At 38.9% G+C, this 19546-nt stretch overlaps 1 protein-coding gene across 2 annotated transcripts in view; it reads right to left on the bottom strand.

Annotated features, from left to right (window-relative positions):
• The window catches only part of FZD3 (frizzled class receptor 3), a 53403-nt gene that overhangs the window by 13725 nt on the left and 20132 nt on the right, over positions 1-19546 (bottom strand). For both annotated transcript variants that reach the window (XM_053578425.1, XM_053578426.1), the window contains 2 exons: positions 15453-15649; positions 6435-7452 (listed from right to left, as the gene is read on the bottom strand). In XM_053578425.1, the coding sequence (XP_053434400.1) occupies positions 6435-7452; positions 15453-15649 (1215 nt within the window). The remainder of the gene's footprint in view (positions 1-6434; positions 7453-15452; positions 15650-19546) is intronic.

The raw sequence follows: 19546 nt of genomic DNA, 5'->3' as shown, positions 1-19546 counted from the left end.
CACACGGTAAGCAGTTAGTCGAGCATTCAAGGCTTCAGAACTGCAGCTACCTTTCTCTTTCCATCAGACATGTGAAATGTAATGTTCATATAAGAACATGTATTTGCATGCAACATGCTATCTTTGGTGATATTTTAAAGACATTGTTTATACTTTTTCCTAGTTTCCCTTTGGGATTAAAATGTTTCATTTTATTCTGGGGTGAAAGTGATAAAGCATTCATCTGAGAAATTATTAAAGGTGATTATCTGGTTACTTTTAAACTTTAGCACCTGAGGGAAATTTTTCCTTGTCAACATATAGAGAAACATATTTCGACTTGGCTATGAAGAATTTTCACTGGAATTGCTAGAAATTAAATGCACTATTGTAAATCAATCTTTGGATACTTACTAAATAACTTCATATTTTTACCTAAAGAATATAACCGTATCATATTCTTTAAGGTATTTTTACTAAGTTTCTCTGTATTTCTTAAAGGGACAAAAGAGTAAGAAGTAAAACACAACTCTTCTTTAGTCACAGAACTATCTGATTTTCAACTTTCTTTTCTCCTCTAGGCTATAAACTCCTTATGTGTATCTTTTTTTTTTGGTTTTTGGCCAGGGCTGGGTTTGAACCTGCCACCTCCGGCATATGGGACCGGGGCCCTACTCCTTGAGCCACAGGCATCACCCCCTTATGTGCATCTTATTCACTGTTGCTTCCCAGCAACTGTCAATACATCAGAACAGTAGATACATAATACGTGGTGTTGTGTCAATGAATGAATTATATAAAAGGAAAAAAGAAGTTGTGGTTTATGGAGGGAGTAGTTTCTAGATTCATTTAATATTAGACTTGAGAAAACCTTATAGATTATTCAATATACTCCCCTAACATTTTAAGGTGAAGAAATTATAAACTAAGTAACTATCCTAAAGATGTAAAACTACTCAGAGATACAGCTGTAACTAGAAGATGTCTTTCCAAATACTCACGCTTGTGTTTTTGTGTACGTGAATTCTGTACATTTGTTTACTTACTGTCTATGGCTGCTTTTGCACTAGAGCAGCAAAGCTGAGTAGCTGCAACAAAACTTACGTGGCCAGTGAAACCTAAATATTTACTATTTGTCCTTCTACAGAAAAGTTTGCCATGGCCTACTACGGATCATGGCCAGCACATTGAATTTTTTCCTAAAAACGTGTAAACCATTTGTACACACTGTGCAGGTGTATCTGTTTTCTCTCATTTGCATTATTTTACAGCCTGTGTAAAATAGCATTAATAGTTTTCATAAATTGATATGATAGTCTCTATTTCTATAATATTCTAAAATATTTTCCTACAAGAGACTTAGGGAACTTTTCACTCTTTTTCTCTATTATAGAAACTAAATAGGGCGGCGCCTGTGGCTCAGTCGGTAAGGTGCCGGCCCCATATACCAAGGGTGACGGGTTCAAGCCCGGCCCCAGTCAAACTGAAACCAAAAAATAGCCGGGTGTTGTGGCGGGCACCTGTAGTCCCAGCTACTTGGGAGGCTGAGGCAAGAGAATCGCTTAAGCCCAGGAGTTGGAGGTTGCTGTGAGCTGTGTGAGGCCACAGCACTCTACCGAGGGCCATAAAGTGAGACCCTGTCTCTACAAAAAAAAAAAAAAGAAAGAAACTAAATAATTTTGAGGAAAAATTAATTTGGTAGAAGGAAGTCCTAGGCAAGCAGGACAGTCATCACTTTAAAGATCAGTAGTAACGGCTTGGCGCCCATAGCTCTGTGGTTAGGGCGCTGGCCACAGACACGGGGGCTGGCAGGTTTGAACCCAGGTCGGGCCTGCTTTACAACAACAACAAATAGCTGGGCGTTGTGGCAGGCACCTGTAGTCCCAGCTACTTGGGAGGCTGAGGCAAGAGAATCGCTTAAGCCCAGGAGTTTGAGGTTGCTGTGGGCAATGCCAGGGCACTCTACCGAGGGCCAGGGAAGGAGAGAAGAAGGATAGATAGATTAGTATTAAAAAAGGATTAGTAGGACTAGTATTTATAAAGGAGAATTATTTGTCTCTAATGTTGGAAGCATAAAACATACCCATGTCCCATTCATGGTCCTTTCATAAACAATGTTGATTCCTTGTGGAACTTCCTGGTAAATGGAAACACTCTTTCCAGAAAATGCAGCTAAAACTATAACAAATTAGCTTTAATGTTATTCTGCTCAAGACTAGATAAGTAACAGATTAAGTTCACTTGTGTGGCTGGAAGAATACAAGTAATATTTTTTGTTTGTTTTCTATAAAAAATAATTTCCTAGAATTCTACAAATGGCTCTAATGTGAACTTGATAGTCTTAGCCAAGCTGCTTGTACTATGGTAACACATTTCTATTGTTAAAATAAAAATGTTAGTATTAAAACTACTTGGGACATATAGCATTGGATTACATGGATGAAAGATTAAAAAAACAAAGGAGCTTTAGGAAAGGAGAGCTTCTCAAAATCAGTGTTTAAAAGAAAAAAATTATGACTCTAGTATAGAATACAGGGATAATCCTTTTCCAAACTTCAATTATGTACTTGTAATAACAGACGTTAATATTGAAATTTTACTTTGTGCTCTGGTAAGAGGTTTAAATTGAACTCATTTAATCTTCAACCCAACCATGAGACAAATGTTACTGCATTTATTTAATATATTATGATGAAATGGTAGAGCCAGAACATAAACTCAGCCTGTTGGATTTAAAGTCTATGTTTTATCTAATATATTATACTATATTCAAATGCTTTTCTGGAAATATCAACAATCTTTGAGAACTGTAACTCATCCATAAAATACTTTGAAACTCTTAGAAGGCACCAAATAGAGGGAATTACTATTAGAGTAAAAAAACTCCAGTATCTGCAAAATTACTAATGTTATCTTAAAATACATATAAAAAAGTACAGGGTGGCCATAAAGTTCACATGCAACTTAAATGTTGTTCTTGCTGAAACAGTTGGCATAAAATATTTAAAAGCCTAGGCAGTAACATAAAAAACAAAGCAAATCTGAGAGACTGTCACAGCCCAGAGGCAGCTAAAGAGATGTAACTACTGGACGTAATGTATCTCGGGTGGGATCGGGGAGCAGAAAAAGGACATTAGATAAAAACTAAAAACATTGGCGGCGCCTGTGGCTCAAAGGGGTAGGGCGCCGGCCCCATATGCCAGAGGTGGTGGGTTCAAACCCAGCCCCAGCCAAAAACTGCAAAAAAAAATAATAATAATAATAATAACCTGGTGTTTATATAACAATAAACATCTATATAAAAAAAAACTAAAAACATATGAATAAAGTATGAACTTCAGTTAGTAATACTACATCAATAGTGGTTAATTATAACAAACGTACCATACAAATACAAGGTTTAATAACAGGGAAACCCAGGTGCAAGCACACACCAAGCACCAAGGTAGACGAAGTGTGGACACAAATGAGAGAGTCTAAAAATAAAACTTGTACATGACAGAAGCTATATTATAGTTCAGATGGACTATTGGATAAATGATGCAGAAATCACACTGCTTATCCATGTGGAACAAAATTATGTCCCTTACAACAATGACGAAAATAAATTTCAAGGGACTAAAGAATCAAAAAAGCAAACTGTAGGAACTGCTAGAAAGTACAGCAGACCTATTTTTATGACTGAAGCTTGGTATAAGATAGTTTTTTAAAAATGCACTTATATATGTGTATATGCATATATGTAAACAACAACAGTATTAACAATAAAAAGAGTAAGAAGAAAGCTAATATTTGAGCATTTATCATATAGTAAGCACGATTCTAAGCATTTACATGCATAATCCTTAAAACAATCCTAGGAGGCAGATTCTTTTTTTTTTTTTGTTTGTTTGTTTTTTTGTAGAGACAGAGTCTCACTTTATGGCCCTTGGTAGAGTGCCGTGGCCTCACACAGCTCACAGCAACCTCCAGCTCCTGGGCTTAAGCGATTCTCTTGCCTCAGCCTCCCAAGCAGCTGGGACTACAGGCGCCCGCCACAACACCCGGCTATTTTTTGGTTGCAGTTCAGCCGGGGCCGGGTTTGAACCCGCCACCTTCGGTATATGGGGCCGGCGCCTTACCGACTGAGCCACAGGCGCCGCCCTAGGAGGCAGATTCTTTTATGATGCTCATTTTATAGATAAGAAACTAAAGCAAAGAGGGGCGGCACCCGTGGCTCAGTCGGTGGGGCGCCGGCCCCATATGCCGAGGGTGGCGGGTTCAAACCCAGCCCCGGCCAAACTGCAACCAAAAAATAGCTGGGCGTTGTGGCAGGCGCCTGTAAAAAAAAAAAAAAAAGAAACTAAAGCAAAGAGAAGTGAAGTTGGTCCCAGGTTATACACTAAATAAATAATGAAGTTAAGATATGAAGCTAGGATTCCTATTCCAGTTTACACCTTAATAACCATGTGATTGTTGTTATATTATTCGCTGTTCTTCTCTTTGTGTTGGAAACATTTCAGAAAAAACACTTATAATCTAAGCCTGTAGAAATGCATATACTTCAAACTGGTTCTAAAGATGCTACATGAATTCTGGAAATCTCTTTAAAATAGTAGCATCCCAACTACTCTAATTTACATGTATTAATTTCATAGTGAAACATTATTTCCTCAACAGCTCTAAATAATATGCATCTGGGTCTTAGGCAAAGGATAGGGAAGCATCTCATTTCTCTCACTTGAGGCAAAATTCAATTATACATCTGAAAACTCAAGAGTTTTTACTAAGATAAATAATAGAATTTCAATTATTCCTTTTTTTCTGGTCTCTAACTTACAAGTTAATTTTTGAAAAATCAGTGGCTACTATTTATAAAATCGTATAATTATCTTTTTTGTAAGATTATTTATACCGCAAAGTAAAAGGGAAATTGGCCTTCTCATTGTCATAGATGAGCCTTTACGAGCTGCTATCCCCACAGCCCTTGTTCTCAGGAACACTGTTACCATTTCTTAAAAAGTCCCTTCTTCTCAATCTATATACCTACATTCTCATTGCTTTCATCTACTGACCTACAGAATATGTATGCAAAAAAATAAAAAGTTGTTGCTTTCAAATAGTTCACTGTCCAGTAGGGGAAAGTGACTAGCAAACAAAAGTTATCTATAATGCATAAGTACTTTAACAAAGGCATTTAAAAGGTATTAACAACATGGATTGGGGGAATGAAAAGGTGGCCGGCATACTTTGAGAACACGAAACCTAGGGCATGATGAATAGGAGGCACTAATTTAGGGTATTCTTACAAGAAACTTTTTTTAGAAGGAAGAATGGTGGGTAACAGCTGGGGGCATAGGTTCAGAGAATTTAAGATGGGAGAGATAAATACTTTGCATCAACTCCTCTGTCCTTTTTTCCTTGACTATATTCCTCATCTAAGACTTAGTCTCAGCTGGTCATGTATTAAGCATGAATGAGTCACTTAAAATTTCAAAGCTACAAATGAGGTGCTAGATGTTTAAGAACCCTAAATTAGAAGGAGCTTAAGTAAATGACCTCTAAACTTCTGTGATTCTCTGACAATCAAAGGCTCTGAACTCTTTAAACTCAGAGGTGCATCACAAAATATTCGATATGCAAAGACGAAAGATCGAGGCCTTTAGGAGTTTGTATATTTGTACAATTGTATTCAATCAGTTTTACAGAACTGTTAAAGTGGCTCAGGGCCTGCAGCTCAGCAACTTGGGACACCAGCCACATACACCAGAGCTGGCAGGGTCGAATCCAGCCCGGGCCTGCCAAACAACAATGATAACTACAACCAAAGGATAGTTGGGCGCTGTGGCAGGCGCCTGTAGTCCCAGCTACTTGGAAGGCTGAGGCAAGAAAATTGCTTGAGCCCAGGAGTTTGAGGCTGCTGTGAGCTGTGACACCATGGCACTCTACCCAGGGCAATAGCTTGAGACACTGTCTCCAAAAAAAAAAAAAAAACTATTAAAGTAATTCCTAATACGAACATCAGAATAAAATTCCCACAGCACTTTTTTATTGGGGTTGGTAAAGTGCTTCTCCCCCACAAACCTGCAGACTTCTAAAATAAGAGAAAGTCAAGGGTGGCGCCTGTGGCTCAAAGGGATAGGTGGCGGGTTCAAACCCAGCCCCGGCCAAAAACTGCAAAAAAAAAAAAAAAAAAGAAAAAGAGAAAGTCAACAAGCAAATACTTTGTGGGAACAGAAGTAAACTGCTTAAAAGCCCATAGTCTAGACTTACAAGTCATCTTCAGAAATGATGTCTATACAAATACATGCATTCCATATTTATTATTTTTGTTCATCATCTTCTCTTTAAAATTTTAACATACAAGTTTAGGTTCATGAAGTTTTTTTTAAAAATAGCTAAGGTTAGTTCCTTACAGTGATATGTGTTTGTTTTATCATCATACGTTCTGAAATTTGCAGCAAGGTTTCCCTTACCTGATACGGGCATGGAATGTGATACTCTCTGCAGCGCTCTTGTATCCATGTTGTTTCCCAGATGCCGCGGTAAGCTTGCTCATAGAAGTAGCATCCAATTACAACCAAGAGTGGTACGAGATAAAGAATGCTGAAAACACCAATCCGGATCATAAACTTCACTAATTTATCTTGGTTCTCCTTTTCTAATGGAATCTCAATTCGAACTCTGTTTAGTGATATAATGCCAGCTAAGAGGAGAGAAACCCCAACTACCACATACAGGCAGAGGGGAGCAAGAACAAAATATCTCAATGCATCAACATCGTAGAGCCCAACAAAACACACGCCACTAATATTGTCACCTTCAATTTTATTCATCGCCAAAAGGATGATAGTTAGAGTTCCGGGGATGCCCCATGCACTGGCGTGAAAAAGCAATGCTTTCTTCTCAATAGCTTCACTACCCCACTTTGGCACGGCCGCTAAGAACCATGTGATGGTAAGAATTACCCACCATACACTGCCAGCCATAGTAAAAAAATACAGTACCATAAAAAGCATGGTGCAGGCTTTATTATGAGATCCTTGTGTCACTGTGGAAGCCTTATACTGTGCAGGGCTAGATGCATTGCAGGCTACTCGATCCTCAAGCAAAAACCCAATGAAGAAAATTAATGATACCATCATGTAGCAGACTGCATAAAATATAATAGGCCTCTCAGGATAACGGAATCTTGTGACATCAATCAAAAAAGTTAAAAAAGTAAACAACGTGGCAGAGAGGCAAATGATTGAAATCAATCCTATGAAATAGCGAGCAAATGACAGTTCTTCTCTCCTGAAGTACATATTTGGGCAAGGAGGTGAACAATCACGCACGTGCAAAAAGGAATAACCAAGATCAGGATCTATTTTCAACTCTCGGGGACACCAAAAACCATAGTCCCTCTGTACTGCCACCGGGGCTCCTTCAGTCGGATCTCCGGCTAAGTTCAGATCCACAAGTCGAGGATACGGCTCATCACAATCTGGGAACCTAAAAAAAATAAGACGAGGACCATTTTTACTTATGGGGAAATTTACTGACATCTAACAATTTAGACTGCCAAATTTCGCACTCATGACCTTATTTATTCCTGTGTCTTTGGGGGCAAGTGTGATAAATAGGAATAAAATAAACGGCGATGTCTTGTTTGTGGGCCATACAATCAAATTTTCCATAGTTTTCAAAAAAGATATGACTTTATTCATAATTTTATTTTTCTTCAAAAGCAGCACTCTTTATTAAAGTAGTCAGGCAAAGAAGCCTAGGAGTTTGAGGCTGCAGTGAGCTATGATGATGAGCTGCATTCCAGCTTAGGTGACCAAGTAAGACCCTGTCTGGGAAAAAAAGAAAAAGGTCAAGCATAGCAGTATATACAGAGTATTTAGGACAGAGAGTAAGATTTCAAAGAATAAAAATATATAGATACGACTACATCACTCTACCAGAATAGTAGCTAAAAGTTACTCTTTGCTTTCCTTTAAATAGTCCCGAATTTAGCCTAGACTCAAAATAAGAGTCTCCTCTATTTTGGCTTACTAATAGGCTTGCTTTATTAAGCATGAGTTAAAAATCTTCCCTAAATACATTGTCCAAAGTGCTATGAGTTAGATTAACATTAAAAATCCTTACCAGGGCAGTGCCTGTGGCTCAGTGCGCAGGGCGCCAGCCCCATATACCGAGGGTGGCGGGTTCAAACCCGGCCCCAGCCAAACTGCAACAAAAAATAGCTGGGCGATGTGGCGGGTGCCTATAGTACCAGCTACTCAGGAGGCTGAGGCAAGAGAATTGCCTAAATCCAGGAGTTGAAGGTTGCTGTGAGCTGTGACACCACAGCACTCTATGGAGGGCAATAAAGTGAGACTCTGTCTCTATAAAAAAAAAAAAAAAAATCCTTACCAGTGGATGGTTTTAGAATCTTCTCTTTCAGTTTCACTTGCATTCTCAGCTTATCCTGTTGGTTAGTTAAAGGGCTTCTAAGGTCTTTAACGTCAGCCTACTCTTTCCTACCATCTCTGATTTCTTGCCGATCCATCGTATTTCCTAATTCAGTTTTTCTCAAACTTCGATATTCATAAGAAAAAAGGAATTTTTTAGATGCAAATTCTTATGCTCACCACCACAAATCAAATATCAGTATGTTTGTGGTTAGGGCCCAGATATCTGCGTTTCAACAAGTTTCCAAAGTAACATGATCCACCAACTTGAGAAAGGGCAATAGTCTTGTGTGTTGCAGATAAACTAGACTTATGCAACCAAGGACAGCATTCTCATTAATTTCTGCCATTTTTAATTTTCTTACCAATATGGTTGCTAAGGCTTTAGACTAGCAGCTGTTTACTGTTTTACATGCAGATAATTTACCAATATGGTTGCTAAGGCTTTAGACTAGCTAGCTGTTTACTGTTTTACATGCAAATAATTTCCAAGAAACTATCATGGATATTAAGTCTGCCAAATTACAGACACAACCTTATGCTGTAGCTGATTAATATTGTCAAATCTTTTTAATTTCTAATACAAACCATTTTTTCACAGGGCTTAGAATCATAAAGCCAAATTACAGATACTTATGTATTCAAGAATTTATTGGAACTCTACAGTACGCCAAGAGTTAAAGACAAAAAAGCAGGGTTTCTATTCTTAAGTCCCAAGGAAACAAAAACTTTTAACTACATACATAACATACATAAAATATAGTAATGTGATACCTAAAGCAATCAAAACATACATGAAGTATAAAAATGATAAACACAGGTCTGGCGCCTGTAGCACAGTGGTTACAGAGCTTGCCACATATACTCGGGCCGGTGGCGGGTTAGAACCCAGCCTGGGCCAGATAGACAACATTGACAACTGCAACAAAAAAAAATAGCCGGGTGTTGTGGTGGCTGCCTGTAATCCCAGCTACTTGGGAGGCTGAGGCAAGAGAATTGCTTAAGCCCAAGAGTTTGAGGTTGCTGTGAGCTGTGATGCTACAGCACTCTACTGAGGGAAACACAGTGAGACTCTGTCTCAAAAAAAAAAAGATTAAGACAAAGATTATACCAGGGGAAGGAGTTACAAAAGACTTCATAGAATAAGTCCCCCAACACAGATTTTTAAATCAGTATTTGCCAGTATTAGCAAGCAAATGCAAGCAGAAGCATAGATGTTTGAACAGGGCGTGTTTAGTGTTGCTATAACATAAACTGTGCATAACCTGTGACGGATGAGCCTGGAGAGGTAGGCGGCTACAGAAATGCGTGCGTGTGTGTGTGTGTGTGTGTATAAACACCAGTATAACATTATAAACATATATAAACACCAGTATAAAATTTAAAACCATGCAAAGTAATAATATATATTTTCTATGGATATATTTGTATATCTAATTGTCAACTCAACATACATACCTGGATATCTAATAGGCACCTCAATCTTTACCCCTTCTGAAACCAAACTTTTTTTTTTTTTTTTTTTTTTTTTGAGAAAGAGTCTCCCTATGTCACCTGCGGTAAAGTGCTGTCGCATCACAGCTCACAGCACTCTATCCAGGGGGACAAAGTGAGACTGCCTCGAAAAAACAAAAAACTAGTCTTGGGATCATCTTTGAAGTTCCCTCTCTCTAATATAACATTTCACAATCTACTAGCATTTCCTATCATTCTACTTTGTGATAAATCAGGAGCCTGACCTCCTGTCATTTCCTCTACCGCTGCTGCCGAGCCTGAGCCTTCAGTCCCTCTTCCCTGGATTTCTGGAGGGGGCTTCAATTCATCTCCATTTCCACACAGCAGCCAGAGTGATGCTCTCAAGTCATGCCACTCCTGTGGTCACAATCCTGCCTCTTCCACACAAAACCTTCTAATGGCTTCTCCACTCATTCAGAGTCAAATACCAATTCCCTAGCAGAGCTACACAGAACTCCCAGCCCCAGTACTTTTCTGATCTTATTTCCTTCCATTCTCCTTCACTTGTGTGGCTCCAACTTCTTTGGTCTCCAGTTGTTTGCTTTTTCTTTTCTTTTGTGGAGACAGAGTTTCAGTTTGTCACCCTCAGTAGAGGGCCATGGTGTCATAGCTCACAGCAACCTCAAACTCTTGGGCTCAAGAGATTCTCTTGCCTCAGCCTCCCAAGTAGGGAAGCATGAGCCGCTGTGCCCAGCCTCACCTGTTTTCTTGACTCACAAAGCATGCTTCCACTTCAGAGCCCCTGCCCCAGATGTCTTCGTCTTTTCTCACTTCATTCAGGTCCCTCGTCCACTATTTCCTTAACAAAATGGCCTTCCCCCAGGACTGATGAGCAGACGGCGTCCCCCGCCCTGCTGTGCTGTGTCACTGCCGCCTGCTGCGTTCTTTCTGATCTAGCATTGACTTACCTGTTATGTCCTACTGTTTACACCACGACTAGAACTTTAGCCATAAGCACAGGGACTTCATTTTGTTCACTGCTCATCTTCACCATCTAGAACAGTGCCCAGCAAACCAAAGACATGCAATTAATATTGTGGTGGCATTAAGAGGTAAAGCCCTTGGTGGTGCCTGTGGCTCAGTGAGCAGGGCGCCAGCCCCATATACCGAGGGTGATGGGTTCAAACCCAGCCCTGTCCAAACTGCAACAAAAAAATAGCCGGGTGTTGTGGCGGGTGCCTGTGGTCTGAGCTACTCAGGAGGCTGAGGTGAGAGAATCACCTAAGCCCAAGAGCTGGAGGTTGCTGTGAGCTGTGGTGTCACAGCACTCTACTGAGAGTAACAAAGTGAGAGGCAAAGCCCTTCGGAAGTAGATGGATTAATGCTCTTAGAAAAGATGCTTCGGAAAGAGTCCGCCCCTCTCGCTCTCCTACCAGGTAAGGACACACTGTGCTTTACTAAAAGGATGTGCTCTATAAAATTTGAATTCAGTCAAAAGGCCACGTGTGGCCCCAAGGCCGTAGGTTCTCCACCCATGGAACACAGAGTTCCTTCCCTGAAGAGGACGCAGCAAAAAAGTGCCATTTTGGAAACAGAGAACAACCCTCACCAGACAGGTAACCTTCCAGCACCTAGATATTGGAGTCCCCGGTCTCCAGAATTATGGGATATAAATTTTCATTGTTTATAAATTATCCAAAGTGTATTTTGTTATAGCAGCACAAACAAAGACAACAGATTCAGTAGGAATAAAGACATAAGAGACGTGGAAGAATGAAAAGTTGCAATGAAAGAGCACGTTACCAGGATGTAAGGTTTCCAAGTTAGGGAATCCTATGCTATAGCGAACACATAAAATAAGCTTAATCCTATCAAAACAAAGAAAAAGATTATAATGAAATTTCTATACTTACATGTACGCTATTAAATTAAAAGGCCCCTAAACAAAGGGAGCTAAATGTAAGAAGCATGAGAAAGGGCTCCTGCTCGTGCAATTCACAACTGCTGTTTTATATCAACTTAGAGACTTCTAGAAGAGGGCACCTCCAGGTGTTTAGAGAGAGACTAGATAATAGGCCAAATGGGTAGGACATAGGTAAATATGAGGGTAGGTAATAGGTCAAACGGGTAGGACATAGGTAAACACGAGAAAGCAAAATGTCCATGAATTCACTATAAAAAGCTAATATAATAATCTGTATCTAATGTTGTCAATGGGTTCTTACAAACTGTGACTTTAAGCAAAACAACACGTGAGGTCTGACAGTTAAGTCTGTGAACTTGCCACTGTGCATTACGCTGGCAGCACTTTACAAACAACTTTGTAAGGTTTCATAACCTTGGTGTATTAGTCTTACAGCTGTGTAAGTGTCAATGTACGGCGGTGTCTTGATGAGTGGTGTTCATTATTGTTGTTGAGTGTTTTTGTGTGCTCTTCTCAAGAATCTAAGAGCCTGCACTAGAGCAACAAACGAACATTAAATTTCTTGTTAAACTTGGTTAAGAGTTGAAGTGAACTCAGGGACATGTTAGTCCAAGTTTCAGGGGTAACGCCATGAAGAAAACGACAGTGTACAAATGGAGTAAACATTTTTCTGAGGGGAGAGAGTGTCACCAATGAAGAGAGGTCAGGGGGCCAGTTATCAGCAGAACTGATGAAAACATTGCAAAAATTTCTCAAATTGTACATCACAATCTTTGGCTTACCGTGGGAAACACAGCAGACCAAGTAAACATCAATAGTGAAACAGGAAAATCTTAACAGAATTTGGGCACGAGAAAGGTGTGTGTAAAAATGGTCCCCCCGGAGCTCACCAATGAACAAAAGCAAAAGAAAGTCAAAGTTTGCCAAAACCTTTTTGAGAGGCAAGACGATGTTTTGGGCCATGTTACCACTGGTCATGAAACATGGGTGTACCAACGTGACCCTGAAACAAAGCATCAAAATATACAACTAAGTCAGCCGATTATCCATCCGAAAAAGTTCCATCAGTCCAAATCAAGAATCAAATAGATGCTGCTAAACTTTTTTTGGTATCAGACGGAATGTTCATTATGAATTTGTACCAACTAGTTTACTATTTGGAAATGCCAAAAGGGCTGCATGAAAAAGTTAAATGAAAACGATCAGAACTTTTTGCCAAAATGGCATGGCCCACAACAACTCACCAGTTCACATGACACTGTCTGAGTTTTTAGCCCAGTAAACAAGTAACTATATTGGAACACCCTCCCTCCTCACCTGATCTGGCCCCTGATGACGTTTTTCTTTAAAAAAGGAAACGGTAAAAGGATGACATTTTGATGACATTCAGGACATCAAGGGTAACACAACAAGAACTTTGATGACCACTCGGGAAAAAGAATTGCAGAATTGCTTTGAAGGCTGAATTAGGCACTGGTCTTGGTGCACAGCTTCCAAGGGGAATACTTTGAAGGCAATCGTAGTGACATTCAGCAATGAAGTATGTAGCACTTTTTCTAGGATGTATTTATGAACTTAATTGTCAGAACTCATATGGCAGGACTGTTTGTTTAATGTCATTTTGTTACATTTTGATGAGAAAAAAACTTGGTTTCATTATGTCATTTTGCTTAAAGTCATAATTTCCAAGAACCTATCAATGATGATAAGTGTGGATTTACCGTACATGCTTTATTTCTTAATTTTCTCCACCTGTCAAATGAGTGAAACAACACCTGCTTTACTTACCTCCAATGGCTATTCCCAGATTTAAAAAGAAAGTAATTTTGTTTGTTATTTTGAGATAGAGTCTCACTCTGTTGCTGTGGGTACGGTCGTGGCATAACAGTTCACAGCCCCCTAAAACCCTTGGGCTCAAGCGATCCTCATGCCACAGCCTCCTGAGTAGCTGGGACTGTGGGTGCCTGCCACCACGCCCAGTAGTTTTCCTTTTTTAGTAGAAATGGGGTCTTGCTCTTGCTCAGGCTGGTCTCTAACTTCTGAACTCAGGCGATCCACCCCCCTTGGCCTCCCAGCATGAACAGAAAAATAAATGCCACATGTTCTCATTTGTAGGTGGGAGCTAAACTGTCACTACACAGAGACACATAGAGTGACGTAATGGTCACTGAAGATTCATGAGAGGGGAAGGTGGGAAGAAGTCAGGTATGAAAAATTACCTATGGGGTACAGTGTATGCTACTCAGGTGAGAGGTACACCAAAACCAGACCCCACAACTATAAAATATATACACGTAATGGAATTCAACCTACACCCCCAATCTATTAAAATTTTAAAAAATAAATAAGTTTTTCAAGAAGATTGTTGGTTATAATAATAAAAACCTGGCAGCGCCCATAGCTCAGTGGGTAGGGCACGGCCACATACACCGAGTCTGGCAGGTTTAAACCCGGCCCAGGCCAGCTAAAACAATGACAACTGCAACAATAACAAAAATAGCTAGGCGTTGTGAGGGGCACCTTTAGTCCCAGCTACTTGGGAGGCTGAGGCAAGAGAATCGCTTAAGCCCAAGAGTTTGAGTTTGCTGTGAGCAGTGACACTATGGCACTCTACCCAGGGCGACAGCTTGAGACTCTGTCTCAAAAAAATAAAAAATAAAAATAAATAAATAAATAAAAACCTGGAAACAACCTAAATGACCATCAGTAGGAGATGGCCAAATAATTACAGGATACTAATACAATTGCCTACACTAAGGCCATTAAAAGGAATGAACCAGACCTACAAATATAAACAGATACTTGTAAAAAAATTACGTTTTTATGGGTATTATATATATATATATATGTAGTAAGCATATAAAAACAAACATGGAAGTGATTAACAATAAATTCAACATAATGGTTACCTCATTCTTGTACGGTGAAGAAGGGAATGAGATGATCAAGATGGGTAACAAGAAAGAACCTTCAACTCTGCCCATATTGTTTTATTTCTTAAAATCTAAAGCCAATATTACAAATGTTAAGACTGGACAAAGCTAGATAGTAATAGGTACGTAAGTATTCACTTTATTATTCTTTCCCTGAAATATTTCAGACTACAAAAATGTAATTATATAGTATATCATTACTAATAATAATGGTCACTCATACAAAACTATAAGACTGTCTAGTAAACAAATCCTCAGACCTTTAAGAAATGCTCACAGTCTGAGAAGCATCTGACGTTTTCTGGATTTGGTAAGTTAATACATGACAGAAAAAAGGACTGATCCTAGTCATTAACAAATCTAAATCATAAAGGTATTTAAGCCCCCACAATAATGAAGTAGTAAATGATTATTTTTTTCTCAGTATTTTATAATTTCTCATAAAGGACACTGCTTTTATAAATAGGAAAAAATGTTTTAAGGAAGAAGAATCAATCAAATGATTTGATTATGTATTTCATTTTTAAATTATGTATTTCTTAATTTAATTCTTTAAACATTCTTTTATAGAAACATTTTTTATTTAGCACTCCCAAATTCTTAAGGAAATAATTTTGCTGCTCAGAGTTAATAACTAATACACATACCTCGAAAAGTTTTTAAGACAGATGAAATACGTGACAAGTAATTTTAAAACATACTGCAACATAAGAAATGATCCACGAAAATCTGTAATTTTCGCACCTACTGCATTCCATATCTTCAGGCCAAGGAACACCAAACATCTCCATGAGCTTTGAACACTCGCTGTAAGCCCGCTGACACAGCCTACGACAGGGAAGTGTGACACGTCCATACTCCATACAAATCGGAGCATAGAGTGCACAGAGAAATGGCCGGAAATCTCGAGAACAATCCAGATTCACCATAGGGTGGAATGGCTACGAAAAAGTTAAAATTGAATAATCAGATAAAGAATTGTGTACAAGTTAAAGCTTCTTATAAAATTGCAACATTCACTTTTTTCAATTAAAATAATTTCTGAAGGAGAATTTTTTTTAAATAAAACCCTCTTAGCCCTATGCCTTAAGATTCAGATTTAGTTGAATGTGAGCTGTGTCCCAGTGTGTGTAAATATATATATTTTTAATGATGTTAATGAAGAGTCAGGTGATGTTAATGAAGAGTCAGGGCTGGGAACCACTAATAAGATGATCCATTTTTACACAGAAAAAAATCCACACAAGTTATACACCAGAAGCTCAAAAGCACGATTAGTGATTAATCATGGTGGTAAAAACAGGAAAGGCGAGGAGGTAAATAGCACGGCCTGGTAAGGTACAGCAGCACAGGAGTAGTACACCGTGGTAACACACAGGAATACGTCCAAGTTCTTTGGCTCAAATCTTTTGCTCTTTTTACATTTTAAAAAACTTTCTAGGGTGGTGCCTATGGCTCAGTCCATGGGTCGCCGGCCCCATATACAGAGGGTGGAGGGTTCAAACCTGGCCCCAGCCAAACTGCAACAACAACAAAAATAGCTGGACGTTGTGACGGGCGCCTGTAGTCCCAGCTACTCGGAGGCTGAGGCAAGAGAATCGCCTAAGCCCAGGAGTTGGAGGTTCCTGTGAGCTGTGTGACGCCTCGGCACTCTACCAAGGGTGATAAAGTGAGACTCTGTCTCTATCTCTACAAAAAAAGAAAAAACTTTCTAAACAGAGTTCTTTAAATTCTTAATTCACATGAGTAAACAGAGCTAACACTGTAAGCTAATACTAAGGAAATAAAAATAGTAGCCCCAAACATAAAAACATACCAAAATAATCATTCTAACCACAGGAATAGATAAAATATAACAAGAAATGTACAGAGGCTTTTTACTATTAAATATTTTTTTACTACTCGTTCATATAATAGTTTAAGTCACTGTGCTGACTATAAACTGCTTGTAGATAGTCTCATCACAAGGCTCTCTAATCAATCAATTTATTTCTACACCGATGTGTAATATTTTTCAGAGGCCTCCTATAATGTCATCAATAAATCAAGAGTAAATGAAACTGATGTCAAAGAAGTTAACCATAAAGATGTTATAACTGATATACAATAAACTATACATGATTATTACTTCCAAGTATGATGGAGTTCTTTGTGATAAACCAACGTTTCCATCAAGAACTTAAAAAGAGAGACAAAATTTTTTTTATCTATTTAAAGCTATTAGAGAACTGCTAAAGCAAAAGAATGAGAGGGACCAAGAATCCAAAAACAAACAAACAAACAAAACAAAAACAAAAAACCAACAAGCAGGGAAGCAGAGATGGGCAGTGTGGTGAGTGCAGCCTCTTCTCCAAGGCGCTGGCTGAACAGGGCGTAGGGACAGAGGCTGAGAAGCAAGCTTTGCCCAGGCTGATGCCAGAGAACTGAGAAACCAGTAGAGCTTTAGGTGGTCTTGAGAGGCTATAGAGACAAAATTAGAAATAAAAGGAACAAGATTTAAGTGAAAAGGAGGAAGTGTGGAGGATTAAGCCTGACACAGAGCCAGTTTTCCCTTCAGTATATTTAAAATTCTGAAGCTACACAGGGAAGGAGGCTAAGAAGCTAAGCAGAAAGCCTGTGAAAAGAGTGGAGATTCTGGAAGTCTTACCAGGCTGAGGAGACGTAAATTAAGAGTTGAGTCCTGAAGAGGAACTGAACATAAAAGGTTTTCAGCAGCCATTCAGTCTTGAATGACTATATGCTATTAGCAGACTTAGCAGAGACTAATGGGGGGGCGGGGGTGGGGAGAGACCTACCAACTTTGCAGGCCAGCCTCAACTCAGCTTAGTCCCAGACTGAATTAAAGAAATCTGCCTCCATTTATAAGCCAAGCCAAAAAAAGTGTGAACTTTTTCTGTAGTAATATATCATCATCTGGAACCTAAGCAATATTTTACAGTATCTAGCACCCAAAAAATTACTGGGCAGTCCAAGAGACAGGGAAATATAATTGAAAACCAACCAAACAAACAAAAAATTGTGGTGACCTATTGGAATTAACAGATTCCAATTAGCTATTGGAATTAACAGATGAAACTGCATGTAACTATGACTACTATCTTCAAGAAAATAGATAAAAAAACAAGCTATACCGAGCTTGGAATGATGTTTTTAAAAAGCAAAACAAAACATAGATCAATCTCAAAATCGTTATGCTGGGTAAAAGAAAGCAGACATAAAAAAAGTACAAAAATAGATACTGGATGATTCTATTCACATAAAATTATAGAAAATGTTGGTAGGGCGCCGGCCCCATATACCGAGGGTGGCAGGTTCAAACCCAGCCCTGGCCAAACTGCAACCAAAAAATAGCCGGGCGTTGTGGCGGGCGCCTGTAGTCCCAGCTGCTCTGGAGGCTGAGGCAAGAGAATCGCTTAAGCCCAGGAGTTGGAGGTTGCTGTGAGCTGTGTGAGGCCACGGCACTCTACCGAGGGCCATAAAGTGAGACTCTGTCTCTACAAAAAAAAAAAAAAAAATTATAGAAAATGAAAACTAACCCATCAACAATGACAGAAAGAAGATCAATGGCTGTTTGGAGCAGTGGATAGAGAGAGGGGTGGACTACAAAGGTGTATAAGGGGCTCAGTGACAGTAGCAAAGTGGTTACAGCACCAGCCACAACTACTACAACAACAACAACAACAAAAATAGCCGGGCGTTGTTGGCGGGCACCTGTAGTCCCAGCTACTTGGGAGGCTGAGGCAAGAGAATCACTTAAGCCCAAGAGTTGGAGGTTGCTGTGAGCTGTGATGTCACAGCACCCTACTGAGGGTGACATAGTGAGACTGTCTCAATTAAAAAAAAAGGTGGGGTATAGGAAGCTTTTGAAGTAATGAAATGTTCTGTATCTTGATTGTGATGGTTTCAGGGGATCTGTCAAAACTGAATAATTTAAATAAATGTGGTTTACTGTACACACATATTTCAATAAAGCTGTTATATAAAAACAGATCAAAATATTAATACTTCTCCAAATAGCCACTGCCTTGATTTTCACCTTAACAATTTTTAACCTCAGAAAAATCTAAATTAAATAGGTAGCAATATTTTAATACTGAAAAATTGAGAACAAATATAAAACATAAAGAACCCTAAAGAATCTTACTGAGTAGTTCCCTAAACAGTAATACTTTTGTTGATTAAATCAAGATCAGGGTATAGGAAGTTTACAAACTGGAAAGTAACTTTCTAAAATTAAATTTCTGGTTTCTCCAACAAAGGTGCACTACAGGGAACCTTCCATTCTTTGTTTAAATTCAAATCAACCAAGCCTTTGAGTTCCCATTCTCTTTCTTCTTTCAAATTTCCATCCCTGTTACCATAGGAACCTGCTAGCTGACAAGCCGTCAAGCACAGCAACAGCCCCAGCTTAGCAAGGGTGAGCAAAAGGGACAGAGTCAAAGGCCAAAATTTGACTCATGAGAATCAGAATTCCAACCTTTGTCACTATACAAAGGGTCTGGTAACCACAGAAACCATACCCTACTGGGTTTGGGAATATTATGACTAAATTCACATTAGGTTTTACATTTAACCTGAAGTGGAGCACTCTTGAAAATTTAAAAATGGCATTCATAGCTATTTCAGATCCAAATTAGAATAAGAAACCATTTAAAAAGAACTTTTAATAACTTCAAGTAATTAAAAATAAAACCTTAAAAAAACCTTTTTGTAATTCTAAAATGCTTAATGAGAAAAGGCCCAAAACTTTAAGAATTATTTTATCTTTTTAAAACCCTCTAGGTTTGCAGAAACTTTAATCCCATAGATTACTTTTTTGAATCTTACTTTTTAAAAAT

The sequence above is a fragment of the Nycticebus coucang genome, chromosome 24 (assembly GCF_027406575.1).
Source record: "Nycticebus coucang isolate mNycCou1 chromosome 24, mNycCou1.pri, whole genome shotgun sequence".
Classification (NCBI taxonomy): Eukaryota; Metazoa; Chordata; class Mammalia; order Primates; family Lorisidae; genus Nycticebus; species Nycticebus coucang.
The sequence above is the reverse complement of the archived record's forward strand: the minus strand, read 5'-3'. Positions and strand labels throughout refer to the sequence as shown.